The sequence below is a fragment of the Triturus cristatus genome, chromosome 1_1, assembly GCF_964204655.1.
Source record: "Triturus cristatus chromosome 1_1, aTriCri1.1, whole genome shotgun sequence".
NCBI lineage: Eukaryota > Metazoa > Chordata > Amphibia > Caudata > Salamandridae > Triturus > Triturus cristatus.
In genome coordinates this window covers 688268581-688285671 of record NC_140579.1, presented here as the reverse complement: position 1 = coordinate 688285671, position 17091 = coordinate 688268581, and the positions used below count along the sequence as shown (strand labels likewise).

The window sequence follows — 17091 nt, the reverse complement described above, 5'->3', positions numbered from 1 at the left end:
ATGGCCAGTTGGCCAGGGGGACTGTTAGGATTGTGGGGCGCCAGGCCCCAATGTGATTTATGCCTCTGCTGTAGTTTCTACTGTGAGGCTATGTGCTATTGTGATTTATGTCCTAACATATGGTGCTAGGAAATGTGACTCATGTAGAATGATCTACGCACCTCTGTTGATACCTCTAAATGTATTTTATGATTATGAGGTTGGTTCGCATATTATGGTTTATGCTAGTGAGAGTTATTCCCTAATGTAGTTATACTTAGGAGGTTAGGGTCCAATGCCTCTAGACTGGTGAGATGATTGCCTCATGTGTTTATGATGGTGAGGTTGGCGCAGAAGGTAATTCGCGCCTGGTGTGATGCTGTGCATAATAATGTAGTTTATGTTACAGGCCGATGTTAAGTAAAGTGATTACCAGTAGTCACTGGTGGTGTTCTATGTTTATGATAAGTTCTACATTTACTAAGGTCACTTTGTGATGGTACTGACAGTGGTCTAGTGGGCCCTGTCAGGTGTAAATAATCCCTTGTAAATATGACCTAGTGCCAGGTGGCACCCTGTATAATATGTGCTTACTATATTGATATGATAATACAAAGGCTATTTTTATATATAACCTTGTGTGGAGTTTCTTTTGTGATGGGCCTAGGATGTTGTTGCTGTGTGCGTGCGTAAACGCTTTACACATTGCCTCCGGGATAAGCCTGACTGCTCGTGCCAAGCTACCAAGAGGGTGAGCAGGGGTTATCTTTGGCGTGTAACTTTCTTGCCCTGACTAGAGTGGTGGTTTCTGCCTGGCTTTGGCGCATGCCTTAGCCAGCCAGAAATCCAATTTCTAACACATATATACTGCCTTTCACATATGTAGTTACTCACACATGTACCACTGAGATATACATTCACTCACTAACACACCCATACACACACTCACTCACCCATACAGTCCATCACAGATGCACTCTTGAAACCATGCACCCAGTGAATCACCCACTCACACTATGCACAGAGTCACACACACCCCACCCACACAAACACTCAGGCACCCATACAGATACTCAGAAAACCAATCAATAACTCATATAGATACTCATGTAGCTTTTCACAAACCCATGCAGCCGCTTACACACCAACAGACAGACGGATACAGACATTCACACAGTTTAGTCACTAACCCATGCATTCAGTAAGATACGTTTAATCACTCACTTATAGAGTCAGTCACACACCTACTAAATCATCCATTCAGACACTTATACACCCGCTCATTCTTCAATACGCCTTTCCCTATATATATTAAACATATTTAAACTTTACAGTAACACACAGTCACTGGATGATGTCATCAGTGATGTCATTTGAGATGACATCAGTGATGTCATCACTGATGTCACTGACCATGTCATAAGTGATGTAATATGTGACGTCATCTGCAGTGCATTACAGGGGCGCGAGTTATAGTTAGCTGAACTAACTATATTGGGGGAATTTCTATGGTTTTGTACGAGTGAAATGTCCAACTAACTATAACGCCCCTGAAACCTATGGTTTTTTCAGTGAATTTCTAAGGTTTTTTAAATGCTAATTTGTAACTGTAATGTGCCTGAAACCTATGTTTTTTTCAGTGAATATATATATATATATATATATATATATATTTAGTGAAAAAACCATAGGTTTCACACATGTTATAGTTAGCTGGACATTTTACTCGTAAAAAACCAATGAAATTGCCCCGTTATAGTTAGTTCAGCTAACTATAACTCGCGCGCCCGCAATGCACTGCTGATGACGTCACATATTACATCACTCATGACATGGTCAGTGACATCACTCATGACATCACTGATGACATCTCAAATGACATCACTGATGACCTCACTGATGACATCATCCAGTGAATGTGTGTTTTTCTGAAAATTAAATATGTTTTATATATGTATATCTCAAGGTTGATGGAAGAATAAATGGGTATATTACTGTCTAAATGGATGATTTGTTTTTGAAAAATTGATTGTGTAACTGACTGATTAAGTGTATCATAGTGAATACATGGCTTAGTGAGTAATGTTTAAATATGTAAATATCTGTATCAGTCTCTCACTTTGTGTATAAGTGGCTGCATGGGTTGGTGAGTAGCTACATGGGTGTCTATATAGGTTATTAGTTGTTTTTTTGAGTATCAGTCTGAGTGTCTGCATGGTTCGGTGGGGGGTATTACGTAGTGCATCGGTGCATGAATGAGTGACTCACTGTTTGTATGTGTTGAACAGAGCATGTGTGCAGGACTGCATGGGTGGATGAGTGTGTGTATGGGTGTGTTAGTGAGTGAATGACTGTCTCAATAGTGTCTTTATGAGTGACTACATATGTTTTAAACTAGTATATGTGACTATTGGTGTATATATGTGAGTATATGTGAGAGTGAGAGATTGAAAGAGTTCCTGTATGAATAAGTATGTGTTTCTATAAGTGATTGTTTAAAAGACTAAGTATGTGTAAGTTTCCGTAGAAGTAAGTGTGGTGGTGTGTGTATAACTGTATATGCAAGTAAATGTATGTTTGATTCTTTATTAGCATGAGTGACTATGTGTGTGAGTAACTCTATGGATGAGTGGCATTGTGTAACAGGATGTATAGATGTATGAGTACATATGATGAGTGAGTACATGTATGAGTGACTGTATAGGACTGTTGGTGAATGAGTGGATGTGTATGTGGATCTTAGAATTACTGAAGAGGTTGTTGTAACTGGTATTGGTATGTCCATTGTTTTGAAATTTTTAGTCTCTATTTTTGAATGTGTGTATCAAAGCTTATATTAAGGTGAGAGGAGGTCTGCCACTCTATCACAAGGATGATGTCATCAGTGAGGTCATCAGTGATGTCATTTGAGATGTCATCAGTGATGTCATGAGTGATGTCACTGACCATGTCATGAGTGATGTAATATGTGACGTCATCAGCAGTGCATTGCGGGCGCGCGAGTTATAGTTAGCTGAACTAACTATAACGGGGCAATTTCATTGGTTTTTTACGAGTAAAATGTCCAGCTAACTATAACATGTGTGAAACCTATGGTTTTTTCACTAAATTTCTAAGGTTTTTTAAATGCTAATTCCTAACTATAACGTGTGTGAAACCTATGGTTTTTTCAGTGAATTTCTAAGGTTTTTTAAATGCTAATTCCTAACTATAACGTGTGTGAAACCCATGGTTTTTTCAGTGAATTTGCAAGGTTTTTTAAATGCTAATTCCTAACTATAACGTGTGTGAAACCCATGGTTTTTTCAGTGAATTTGCAAGGTTTTTTAAATGCTTTTTTTTTTTTATATTCTTCATTTTTTTCAAACATATTTTTATTTTAATTTTCTTATCTTTTATAAAGACTATGCTTTAATTTTTAAAATCCTTAAATATTTTTTTTATATATATTTTTTAAAATAAACATGTAAAATTTATTTCCAGATTTTTTTTTTTTTTTTTTTTTTTTTTTTTTATAGTACGCGTACCGTAAGCTCACGGTAAGCGTACGGTTTACGCAACGTCCGTAATCTATCTACGCTGCTTGCGTATAGTTACGCACTTTGCGTAGCCGCGCGTACTGCGCGTGGGACGCGTGCGCGCTTACGCAACACGCGCACGTTACGCGGAAGTGCCGGGAAATGACTGTTATGCGCATGTGCGCAAGCGCGTGTCTTTTTTACGCGCACGCGTACTTTTTGCCGTAAGCGCACCGTAAGCGTACCGTAAGCGTACGGTAGGTCATGTGATCTTGAAACACAACTTTTGATTGGTTGAAACTACTTTCAGTTCTAGAACTCTCCTACACCACACCCATTCCCCTCATTTCTGCTTGTGATCCCTTAGGAGAAGGAGCTGGTTTGTCTTTGGGATACGATGGCAGAACAGCAGAGCCCTTCTGAGAGTGAGGCTAGCACCAGCAGCACTGTCTTGAGGCAGAGAGCGAGGAAAGTAAAGCCTTCTTATGTTTGGGATTTTTTTACTTTTCCAGAAGGCCAGCAAAAGGTGAATGCACCCTTAGTTACTTGCATTCTGTGTAAGCGTGTACTTTCTAGAGGTAATCCTGACAGGAAGTATTCCTTTGGGAATCACACCATGATGAGGCACCTCAAAGAAGTACACAGAAGGACACATGGTCATCTTTTTGGAGGTAACTCTTCAGAAAGACGAGCCAGTACATCCACAGCAGCTCAGCCTGGACCATCATCTGCAGGGCAGACTCCTTCTTCTGCAGGTCAGGTGAGCCCTTCATCTGTGGGGGGAGAATCTCCTTTTGCTGGCCCTCTGGAAATTAACCCTCGGTTTGCGAGGGTTGAAGTACGGTGCGCCACTTGTCACGATCTAATTACTTATAGGGAGACCAGTGTTTCCCTGGTGAACAGTAAAATAGATCAGCACACTTGTCGTACCGTCTAATATTCCCAATCTTTCTTTCCTCTGTCCCTGCATGAACACAACGGTTCTTTTAAGAGCCAACCTTATCTTTCATCTTTTTTTTTCTTTTTTTTTAAAAACTTTTTTTTTTTTTTTTACCGTACGCGTACGGTAAGCGTACCTTTTTTTTTATTTTTTAAAAAAAACACTAAAAATCATTTTTCACATTACAAGGTCCTTGAAAGACTACAATTATTACTATTGACTTACCATACTCACTGAAAAAAATATTTATTCATTTGTTTTTTTAAAAAATAGTTTTTAAAATGGTTGTAGTTTACGAAAATTTTCTATATCGATCTGAAAAAAAAGAAAAAAGTATTAATATTTTTAAAACATTTTATAATACAGTACACATATTTACATTTTTTTCCAAAAAATATTTTTGCCTTATTTTTGCTGTTTTCAGAATATATTGCATTTCACTATAAATTGTGAAAGCAATTGCATTCATCATTTTACAGCGGGCAAAAAAAAATAACAATCTCAAAGATTGTATTAAAAAAGCCCAGAATCTCTTCTCACTTAAACTTATCATTACAGAAATGCATATTATTCTTAAAAAATGTCATCTAAAAACAATACTTTTTTCTTTAAAATACCGTCTGATATTTTTGTTTCAGAAGTACATTCACAATAATATATCTCAAAAAACTCCAAAATACATCTGATTTTATTTCCTTTAGGCCAAATAGTATTTTTTATTCTTTCCCTGGAATAAATTTCCAAGGGAAAACCATTAAAATTCTAAAGTTTAATCTGTCCAGATCTCACCGATTCTCTGTAACATTTTGGTTCACGAAAATTTTTCGAATAATTTATTTAGTCCACAATAGAATTGCTTACTTTTCCACATGGCCAAATAGTAATTTTTGAAATCATTTTTGAAAAAATTTCCAGTGGCAGTCCAATAACATTCCAAAATTTAAAATGTGCAGAAGTTACCGATAATCTCTAAATTATTGGTTTTTCAAAATTGCATTAAAAATTTAAAAAGTCCACATTACAATTGGTTATCTTTCCTTTAGGCCAAATGATAATTTTAAAAATCTTTTTTCTACAAAATTGCAATGGTAATCCTGTAAAATGGTAAAATTATTTTGTCCAGATCTTGCCAAGTCTCTCTAAAATTTAGGTTTCAGGAAGATTAGATAGGAATTTGCTAAATCAAAAGGCAAACGTTGTTTGAAAATCAATTGGGAATCATTACACAGTGTCCATCCTTTTTCACATTTTAGATAAACTGTGTAATGTCCAGAAGTAACAGTAGGTCCATCATGGAAAATTATTGCAACAGTTACAAAAGTTTTTCCTGAAATTGATAATTGCTGTCCTGTAAACTTCTTTATTAAAGTATCCAATTTTGATCCATCAGCTCTACATCGTTGCATCATTAAAATTACATACTGTCCGTATTCCCTTAAAATTAATGTTGATAACATGTCAGAATTACACTCACCACATTTCATGCTATGATTAGCATCTTTAACTAAGTTTGCAAAAGTGACTGTTTTACTCTCTGGCAATGTCAAATAAATAAACCTTTCATTATCAACAATAGAACCACTTATATTATAACAATTATCACAACTATGTTCCCATTTATAAGAGAGACCAAAAAAAATGTCAATGGGAACTCCTTCTTCTTCCACTACCTGAAGAAAATACATCAAAAATTCGTGAGCATCTTGCTGTTCATTTTGAGAAAACTGTGTTCGTCCTGAACATACATCTAAAAGTTTTCTAATATCAGTAGCACTTTCTATTTGAGTTTTATCTTTACTCAGCTTTTGAAAAAGGAGACTGAGCTCTGAACAGAATCTTTTTCCCTGATTTATTATTATCTGCTCTTGCAAACTTTCCAGATAAAAAGCAACATTCAGCACTACATTTGCGTAGCAGTTGACACCAGAGCTATTTTCAAAATGACATCCTACAACCTGTTCTTCATTTTCCTTATTCTTTTTGCTTGCAATTACATCACTCCTCTTTTTTTTCCTCTTCTCTACATCTTCATTACAGATATTCTCATTTCTCCTTTTACGAGAAACTACACGTTTCTCCAACACAGGATACTGACCTAAATGAGGAGCATAGCTTCTTCTTAATCTATTATACTCCTTTACACAGTTTGTATCAGCACTAACTTTTGAGTCATCGAAGTCTATCATGAATAAACCTGATAATGTTTTGACTCGTGACAAAGCAACATATGCCATACCTTCTTTGAACACACTAGATCCAATGTTCACAAATGCACAATCTACAGTCAATCCTTGAGACTTGTGAATAGTTACAGCATATGCTAGAGAAAACGGAAACTGCTTCCTACGTACATATAAGTCTTTCACAAGCATGAAACGAACTGAACAACGACAAATGTCTTTAACTTCCTCTATCTGATCAAATTTTATTTTTAACCATTCAATTCCATCTTTTTTCTGATAATTAATAAAACCCACAACTCTTCCCATCGCTCCATTTACTAAGCCTTTTTCAACATCCAAATTTCTCCTTAAAAACACTCTACAGTTCATGCAAACATATAGATTTTTTTCTAATCCTGCTGTTTTGGAGATGTTCTTCTCTAGTGAGTCCAATTTATTTTTCAGTTTGCCTGTTACTGTGACAGTAATTCTTCCATCCTCAATTTTGTCCACTGCTTCCAATTTCCTGATCTCTTCCTTTTCCAATTTCAAAAGCTCCTCATTGAATATTGAGCATTCACGTAGAGTTGGCATTAAGCAGATGACACTTTTGTTTTCTGCAATGTTCTTGTATATCTTCTCTGCAACTATTTCTTCCTTTGGAAATAAATTATGTAGCAGCCGAGTCTGTAATGCTTTTTTGCCAGCTTCTGTGAGTAGTCCAATCCTGATATCTTTCAGAATACTTCCATATTCTTCATCGTTTGCTTGCCTCATATTAGTTGTAAGTTCCTTGTACTCAAAGAAGGACCAAATATTTGTATTACCGATGCTTCCCAATGACTTCTTCGTGTCTTCATGTGTCACAGTATTAAACACTGGTTGTCCTTTAACCGGAGTAAGTTGCAAAAGATCCCCAAAAACTATGACGTGTTTTCCACCAAATAACACGTCATAGTCTGTCTTCAAAATTTGCTGCATTCTTAAATGCACAAAGGCAAGCATTAAGTTTGATACCATGCTCACCTCATCAATAATGAGAACTTGCATCTTCTTCAATACTCTTGAAACTTCCAAGCATGCTTCTCCAGTTAGCTTGTTGAATTGTATTTTGTTCTCATGCTCCACTGGTAACATTAGCAAACGATGTAAGGTGATTCCTTTTATGTTATATGCTGCTAACCCAGTTGGAGCAGTAACCACACAAGACAAAGTAGAATCTGTTTTTTGCTTTAGGTAGCTTCTGATGACTTTAATTAGGAAACTTTTTCCAGTGCCAGCTTGTCTGCTTACATACATCCTGATTGGATGAAATGATGTGCATGAGCACTCTTTTTTTTCATGTAGAAATCCGTGATCAATTTTGTTTTTGATCTCTTCATAAATTTGTTGCTGCTCTTGATTCAGTTGTCTTTCCAAATTTTCTAAGTCTATAAATTCTTCTTGAGCTTGATTCATAGCCGTTTCCACTTCATTCATGGCTATTGATGCTTCATTTTCAACGATTGGTTGTCCTAGGGGATCTTGACTGTATGTTCCTGAACTTTGGCTGTCCTGAGAACTGTCTCTAGCAATTTCTGCTGCAATTGTAGTTTCCTGTTCAATTTCTTCATTTAACATTTGCAGATAAGTTGAGAATGTACTGCATTGTATGCTGTCTTTGCAAGCATTAAAAGAATCTTCATAGCTCTGGAATTCTCCCAGTAGTTCATCCTCTGAACGCCATGGTTTAAACAACTGTAAAAGAGCCAAGTAGTAAAATTCTTTCTTGTCGGTAGTGTCGCAACTCAGCTTCCGGTGATTTATCAAACTTCCTTTGGTTTGCTTCACCAAACATCCTTCTTCACCAACGACTTTATATTTTCCATTATTGATGTCTTCTGCAGCTTTCCGTGAATAAATGTAGTTCTGCAGCACTTCATAGAGACACATGTTCTCCAGATGATGACTTCTCTTGGGATAATATGTGTCCAACATGTTTGTTTTCAATATATCTGTACTTTCAGGTTCGAACTGTGCCAAATATTCAATTTCTCCAACAGATTTCAGTACCCGATTTCTCATTGCTGCAAGGCCTAAACTTGCCCAAATTATTCTTCTTGACTTCGAGTAGAGACTTGCAGAAGATAATCTATCTGAACATTCGTAGGATCCAATTTCTCGATGCGATAACATCTTCAAACTGAAACTGTACAGCTTCTTACTGACAGTCTTCTCGTGAGAAATCTCTTCCCACATTTCCTTCAATTCTGTTTTTTCTGATTTCGTAATGTAAGACGTTACATATCGAGCAACAGCAATGGAATTGTCAGCAACATACTGTATATCCATGTTAGCGTTCCACATGGATAAAATGACTGGGTTGTAGTCATTTATATTTTTTGATTCTTCTTTTCTTTTAAGGTTGTAGGTATTCTTAGGTGATTTTCTTGTGATAGTATGTCTCACAGCTGACATAAAACTGTTGACTCTTCCATTTGTAAGAACAGGTCTAGGAAATCCAAATCGACATTTAGTGTAGTATTTTTCTTTGCTCTTGTATTTCCGTCGACAGTATTTTCCACACCGATGACTTTGGAAACGTAGAACTTGCTCCTTTAACTTGTACTCTTCTGTGCTTTTAGGTATAGCACATGTTGCATATTCTTCAATGTAAGATAACACTGCTTCATCAGTATCTGTTCCAAACTTTGGGGCATCCTTGATCCACAGCAGCATATGAATATGAGGAGCACCTCTTGCCTGGTACTCTTTTCTCCAAAAGAAATCCACTACTTCTCCAAGGGGTGGATTTTTTTTATTGCAGATGAAGGACATCATAGCCTCAAATCTATGATTGAAATATCTGCAAACATTAACCGGATCCAATGAGCACAGTTCTCCTGCTGTCTTGTATTCGATGTTTTCAATGTTTGAATTGGCCTCTCGTAGAAAATCCAGTAAATCATCCCAAGCGTACTCGGCGCAGCTTAGGGTAAGGAACCATGTTGGTGTTCCTAAATTGCGTAACATGCATTTTAGTTCACCATGGCGTCGGTACCAATATTCATTTGTCCCACGCTGACAAGCCATCAGATTGATCAGTTGTGTTTCCAAATGATCATCTCGGTGCTGCACTTTCTCCATAAAATCCTTAGCAGACACATTTTGTAAATGTACTCCACTTTTTAAAATGTGATTTACTGCATAAGACAGTGCAGACAAGTCGCTTTCAAATAAAAGATGGAACAAATAAGGGATACTTTGTCGAAATCTGGGATCTTCAGCATATAGTCTTGTAGTCCGATACTCAGAAGCTGGAATCTGTTCCGGACGTTCATCGTATCGTCCTCCTTTTCCTTTAGGAAACAGCTGAGGAAAACATCGAGCTTCCAAGCTCTCCTCCCATACACTCACGGGATTTCCTTTTGCTTTCTTCATCTGAAAGAGATCAATATTGTCTCCCATAACTTCTTTCGAATGGAGAGGATGTATGCTAAAATGTTCATAAATTTCTTCTTCCTTTGACTTGTCCACTTTTTCAATTTGTCCACTTGGTGTTTCTGTATCTCCTTGTAAATCTTCTTCTTCTTCTTCTTCTACTATATAAATTGATTCATACCATTTGTTATTTTTTTTCAAATACAAATTTGCTCTTTGTACTTTCCGCACATCTACCAGCTCCTGCCAAATCTTCTTATTCTTTGTAGGTACACCATTAACCAGAATAATTAATGGTTCAGTTTCCAAAGTATCCGCATCAATAGTTTCCATATTTTTTTTCAAATCCAAGGGCAAATACACCACTCTACCTTTTAAACCTCTCAGTAAATCTGAAGGAGGTAATTTACCAGTTTTGGGCTCCATACGTACTATGGTCTGGAACGGATGAACACATTGAATGAGTATAGACTCATATGTATTTAATTCAGAAAGTTCAGCAGGAATAGCATCCAATTCTAAATTATTATGTACAGCTCTGGTCGGCATTCTATTTTCCTCTAACTTGTTGTAGCAGTATTTACAAATACGCTGATCTTCACCCAATTCAAAACAATTTTCAAGAAATATATATGTTGCAAAATCCATCCACTTATAATTATCTTCATTTTCACTCTTTCTGTAGAGATCAACATTCCTAGTTTGTTTTCTATAATGAGTTCTGCGGCAACAAATACAAGTAACATTTGGTCTTTCATTAGAGACTATTGCAAATTTTGTTATGTGATCATTAAATGTCTTACTTACACAAGGTTCTACATTCTCTTCCACTTCTGCCTCATTTACTGTGTCCTTCTCTGCACTGTTTTGTTCAGGACCAAAGTAACAAAACTGAATTTCATCAACAACCTTCTCTACATCTGATACCGTTCCTCGGAACAGAGCCCTATTCAATTCATTTAACTTTATTGCTGGACTTTTGGCAAAATACAACCGTCTCACAAACTTTCTCATTTCAGTATGATGAACAGCCAGCATCCTAAAATGATGGAAAACACTATTGCACACTTTTCTAGATAGACAAGCAAGAGAATGACCCTGCAAACCAGTATTCTCTCTCACTCTGCATGGATCCAGACTTTGAAGCACCTTAATCTTTTGTTTTACACTTTTTTTACTATATTCTCTTAGAAACTCTCGAAATCTGTCAATAGATTCCTGACGCACAGTGCAAATACTACTACAATTCCAAGTGTACACTGGGGCTTTAGGACGTCTCCCCATTGCCTCATCTGCCATCACTTGTACCTCATCTCTTGGAACCATTATCTCCTTCTCCATTATGCAACCATTTTTTACTTCGTATGAACGACCTCTGGTGTCAACTGCATGCAGCAAACTATTACTTTGAAAATAGCTCTCTTCATTAAAAAAAGGTTCACTACTTGAGCTATGCATCCACTTTCCTAAAAACACTTTACAAAAATTTGTTCTGTTCACTACTCTTTTGCTTTTGCTTTGTGATTTCAGTACATTAACCATTTTATCTAATGTACGCATCCTATTCAAAATTAATATGAATAGTTTCCTTTTTAATTCTAATGCCTTTGCTGCAATGGCTTCAATTTCTTTTTTTCTCTTATAATATTTAGCCTTTTGCTTATATTTCTTTATATCCTTTATCAAATTGGACATAACTCTTCTCTGAAACATTTTTCTACGTATCTCTTTAAATGCTGTTTTTCTGTTTATGTTAAACTTTTCAATTGCAGAAGGTATATTTGCATTAACTAAATCCTCAATTTTTTGCTGTTCTGTAGGTTTTGTTACATTTTTCCGAGAACAGACATTTTGTACATTTTTGTTTGTTTTCAATATTTTGTTTAGGAATTGTCTTTTTTGCTTACCAGAAGATTTTTTCTTTTTCCCAACATCAGCATCTTCTACTAACTTTGGTCCTCCAGTTGTCCTCAAATATAGTTTTTTTTTTAGCGTTTTTTGAACTCGAGATGTTGTAGGCATCTTAAATTTTGTTCACTGTTCTTCAGCAATACCTGCAAAAAAACTAAAAAAAAAATTCTTTATTGTATTTAAATATATTACTACATTTCTTTTCACAATAGTCACAAAACGAAATTTCTTTGCCAATTTGAATGCACACAAACTCCTCTTTTTTTTTGGGCAAGTGAAAATCTGTATAACAAACTGTCACATTATGAAACCAAGCTGTTTTTTTTTCAGACCACCACCGTGTGTATTCTCTGTGACTGCCTACACTCCAGCAGGGGCAACCAGCCTTAGTGATGCTGAATGTATTTGCATTACAGACTTAAACCTGAAAACCCCACTCGCTTCTAATTACTGTGCATGACTATACATGGCAAGCACATGGGTGTGTGCTAAACCTCTGCTTCTTCCCCCAAAAATTCGCTCCTCTTTTCCATCTACTGCAACTGTGAAATCACCAGAGCAAGACGCAATACATTTCTGCCTATAATTCTTCTATGCACACAGAGTCATGTTTTCACATTAGTGCCAAAACGAAATTTCTTTGCCAATTTGAAAGCACACTTACTGCTCTTTTTTTTTCGGGGGCAAGTGTATATCTCTTTTTTCAATTTGAAATCACTTTTACAGACTGACACATTCTGAAACCTTTTTTTTAAATTTATTTAAATGCACATGTCCAAGCAGTTTTTTTTTCAGACCACCACCGTGTGTATTCTCTGTGACTGCCTACACTCCAGCAGGGGCAACCAGCCTTAGTGATGCTGAATGTATTTGCATTACAGACTTAAACCTGAAAACCCCACTCGCTTCTAATTACTGTGCATGACTATACATGGCAAGCACATGGGTGTGTGCTAAACCTCTGCTTCTTCCCCCAAAAATTCGCTCCTCTTTTCCATCTACTGCAACTGTGAAATCACCAGAGCAAGACGCAATACATTTCTGCCTATAATTCTTCTATGCACACAGAGTCATGTTTTCACATTAGTGCCAAAACGAAATTTCTTTGCCAATTTGAAAGCACACTTACTGCTCTTTTTTTTTCGGGCCAAGTGAAAATCTCTTTTTACACTTTGAAATCACTTTTACAGACTGACACATTCTGAAACCTTTTTTTTTAAATTTATTTAAATGCACATGTCCAAGCTGTTTTTTTTTCAGACCACCACCGTGTGTATTCTCTGTGACTGCCTACACTCCAGCAGGGGCAACCAGCCTTAGTGATGCTGAATGTTTTTGCATTACAGACTTAAACCTGAAAACCCCACTCGCTTCTAATTACTGTGCATGACTATACATGGCAAGCACATGGGTGTGTGCTAAACCTCTGCTTCTTCCCCCAAAAATTCGCTCCTCTTTTCCATCTACTGCAACTGTGAAATCACCAGAGCAAGACGCAATACATTTCTGCCTATAATTCTTCTATGCACACAGAGTCATGTTTTCACATTAGTGCCAAAACGAAATTTCTTTGCCAATTTGAAAGCACACTTACTGCTCTTTTTTTTTCGGGCCAAGTGAAAATCTCTTTTTACACTTTGAAATCACTTTTACAGACTGACACATTCTGAAACCTTTTTTTTAAAATTTATTTAAATGCACATGTCCAAGCTGTTTTTTTTTCAGACCACCACCGTGTGTATTCTCTGTGACTGCCTACACTCCAGCAGGGGCAACCAGCCTTAGTGATGCTGAATGTATTTGCATTACAGACTTAAACCTGAAAACCCCACTCGCTTCTAATTACTGTGCATGACTATACATGGCAAGCACATGGGTGTGTGCTAAACCTCTGCTTCTTCCCCCAAAAATTCGCTCCTCTTTTCCATCTACTGCAACTGTGAAATCACCAGAGCAAGACGCAATACATTTCTGCCTATAATTCTTCTATGCACACAGAGTCATGTTTTCACATTAGTGCCAAAACGAAATTTCTTTGCCAATTTGAAAGCACACTTACTGCTCTTTTTTTTTCGGGCCAAGTGAAAATCTCTTTTTACACTTTGAAATCACTTTTACAGACTGACACATTCTGAAACCTTTTTTTTTAAATTTATTTAAATGCACATGTCCAAGCTGTTTTTTTTTCAGACCACCACCGTGTGTATTCTCTGTGACTGCCTACACTCCAGCAGGGGCAACCAGCCTTAGTGATGCTGAATGTATTTGCATTACAGACTTAAACCTGAAAACCCCACTCGCTTCTAATTACTGTGCATGACTATACATGGCAAGCACATGGGTGTGTGCTAAACCTCTGCTTCTTCCCCCAAAAATTCGCTCCTCTTTTCCATCTACTGCAACTGTGAAATCACCAGAGCAAGACGCAATACATTTCTGCCTATAATTCTTCTATGCACACAGAGTCATGTTTTCACATTAGTGCCAAAACGAAATTTCTTTGCCAATTTGAAAGCACACTTACTGCTCTTTTTTTTTCGGGGCCAAGTGAAAATCTCTTTTTACACTTTGAAATCACTTTTACAGACTGACACATTCTGAAACCTTTTTTTTTAAATTTATTTAAATGCACATGTCCAAGCTGTTTTTTTTTCAGACCACCACCGTGTGTATTCTCTGTGACTGCCTACACTCCAGCAGGGGCAACCAGCCTTAGTGATGCTGAATGTTTTTGCATTACAGACTTAAACCTGAAAACCCCACTCGCTTCTAATTACTGTGCATGACTATACATGGCAAGCACATGGGTGTGTGCTAAACCTCTGCTTCTTCCCCCAAAAATTCGCTCCTCTTTTCCATCTACTGCAACTGTGAAATCACCAGAGCAAGACGCAATACATTTCTGCCTATAATTCTTCTATGCACACAGAGTCATGTTTTCACATTAGTGCCAAAACGAAATTTCTTTGCCAATTTGAAAGCACACTTACTGCTCTTTTTTTTTCGGGCCAAGTGAAAATCTCTTTTTACACTTTGAAATCACTTTTACAGACTGACACATTCTGAAACCTTTTTTTTTAAATTTATTTAAATGCACATGTCCAAGCTGTTTTTTTTTCAGACCACCACCGTGTGTATTCTCTGTGACTGCCTACACTCCAGCAGGGGCAACCAGCCTTAGTGATGCTGAATGTTTTTGCATTACAGACTTAAACCTGAAAACCCCACTCGCTTCTAATTACTGTGCATGACTATACATGGCAAGCACATGGGTGTGTGCTAAACCTCTGCTTCTTCCCCCAAAAATTCGCTCCTCTTTTCCATCTACTGCAACTGTGAAATCACCAGAGCAAGACGCAATACATTTCTGCCTATAATTCTTCTATGCACACACAGTCATGTTTTCACATTAGTGCCAAAACGAAATTTCTTTGCCAATTTGAAAGCACACTTACTGCTCTTTTTTTTTCGGGCCAAGTGAAAATCTCTTTTTACACTTTGAAATCACTTTTACAGACTGACACATTCTGAAACCTTTTTTTTTAAATTTATTTAAATGCACATGTCCAAGCTGTTTTTTTTTCAGACCACCACCGTGTGTATTCTCTGTGACTGCCTACACTCCAGCAGGGGCAACCAGCCTTAGTGATGCTGAATGTTTTTGCATTACAGACTTAAACCTGAAAACCCCACTCGCTTCTAATTACTGTGCATGACTATACATGGCAAGCACATGGGTGTGTGCTAAACCTCTGCTTCATCCCCCAAAAATTCGCTCCTCTTTTCCATCTACTGCAACTGTGAAATCCCCAGAGCAAGACGCAATACATTTCTGCCTATAATTCTTCTATGCACACAGAGTCATGTTTTCACATTAGTGCCAAAACGAAATTTCTTTGCCAATTTGAAAGCACACTTACTGCTCTTTTTTTTTCGGGGGCAAGTGTATATCTCTTTTTTCAATTTGAAATCACTTTTACAGACTGACACATTCTGAAACCTTTTTTTTAAATTTATTTAAATGCACATGTCCAAGCAGTTTTTTTTTCAGACCACCACCGTGTGTATTCTCTGTGACTGCCTACACTCCAGCAGGGGCAACCAGCCTTAGTGATGCTGAATGTATTTGCATTACAGACTTAAACCTGAAAACCCCACTCGCTTCTAATTACTGTGCATGACTATACATGGCAAGCACATGGGTGTGTGCTAAACCTCTGCTTCTTCCCCCAAAAATTCGCTCCTCTTTTCCATCTACTGCAACTGTGAAATCACCAGAGCAAGACGCAATACATTTCTGCCTATAATTCTTCTATGCACACACAGTCATGTTTTCACATTAGTGCCAAAACGAAATTTCTTTGCCAATTTGAAAGCACACTTACTGCTCTTTTTTTTTCGGGCCAAGTGAAAATCTCTTTTACAGACTGACACATTATGAATCCACCATGTGTAACTACAACAAAAACAATTCCCATTTCTATTATTCATTTCTTAAGTTACCACATACATCCCCTCTCAAACTGTAAACTCACCTTTAGAATTAGTTAGTTGTGAAAGAAATGTGTCACTCAAACAGCAGATTATCAGAGCCAGGATCTCTGTTCTGTACACCTCTCTCCTCTCAGCAGAACCAGATAATGGCAAACTTTCCCTCTATTTTTCCACACATATACATGTAAGTTTCAAATCTCAGTGCTTCCCCCTTTTTTTCAAATGTAATGACACATTTCTATTGGTTGAAAACCAACCCTTTTCCAAAAGTACCCTGCCCCCAACTTGACTTCTGCCTAGTACCCTTCCCCCAACTTGACTTCTGCCTGCTACCATAGCAACAGCTCATGGAACACTGCTGTGTGCAGTTAGGTCAGAAGTTCGACACACAATGTTTCAATTCCACAGAGCAAGAGTGCTTGACTTTTCAAACCTAACTGCAAATCCATAGTACTGTTCTTTGGTTACACATTTTTTTGTACCAATACAAAACATGCTTCTATTAATTTTCACATACAGCCTAGTTTTTTTTCTAGAATGGTATGAAACAGCCAATCAGTTCTTTTTGTTTTGTAAAAAATATGTATGCCTCCATTTCCAAACTGTCTTTCTTTTCATATTGCCATTCTACTGAAAGACACCTCCTGAGTGCATCCAGTTCTCCTTT

The 17091-nt window shown here is 37.1% G+C and overlaps 1 protein-coding gene across 1 annotated transcript in view; it reads right to left on the bottom strand.

The window, feature by feature from the left end:
• The window catches only part of LOC146870889 (uncharacterized), a 153352-nt gene extending 136777 nt beyond the window's left edge, over window positions 1–16575 (bottom strand). The window contains exons 1-2 of the mRNA XM_085645022.1: window positions 16466–16575; window positions 7930–12084 (exon numbers count right to left, since the gene is read on the bottom strand). Coding sequence (XP_085501148.1) covers window positions 7930–12041 — 4112 coding nt within the window. The 5' untranslated portion in view covers window positions 12042–12084; window positions 16466–16575. The remainder of the gene's footprint in view (window positions 1–7929; window positions 12085–16465) is intronic.
• Between the last annotated feature and the right edge of the window lie 516 nt (window positions 16576–17091).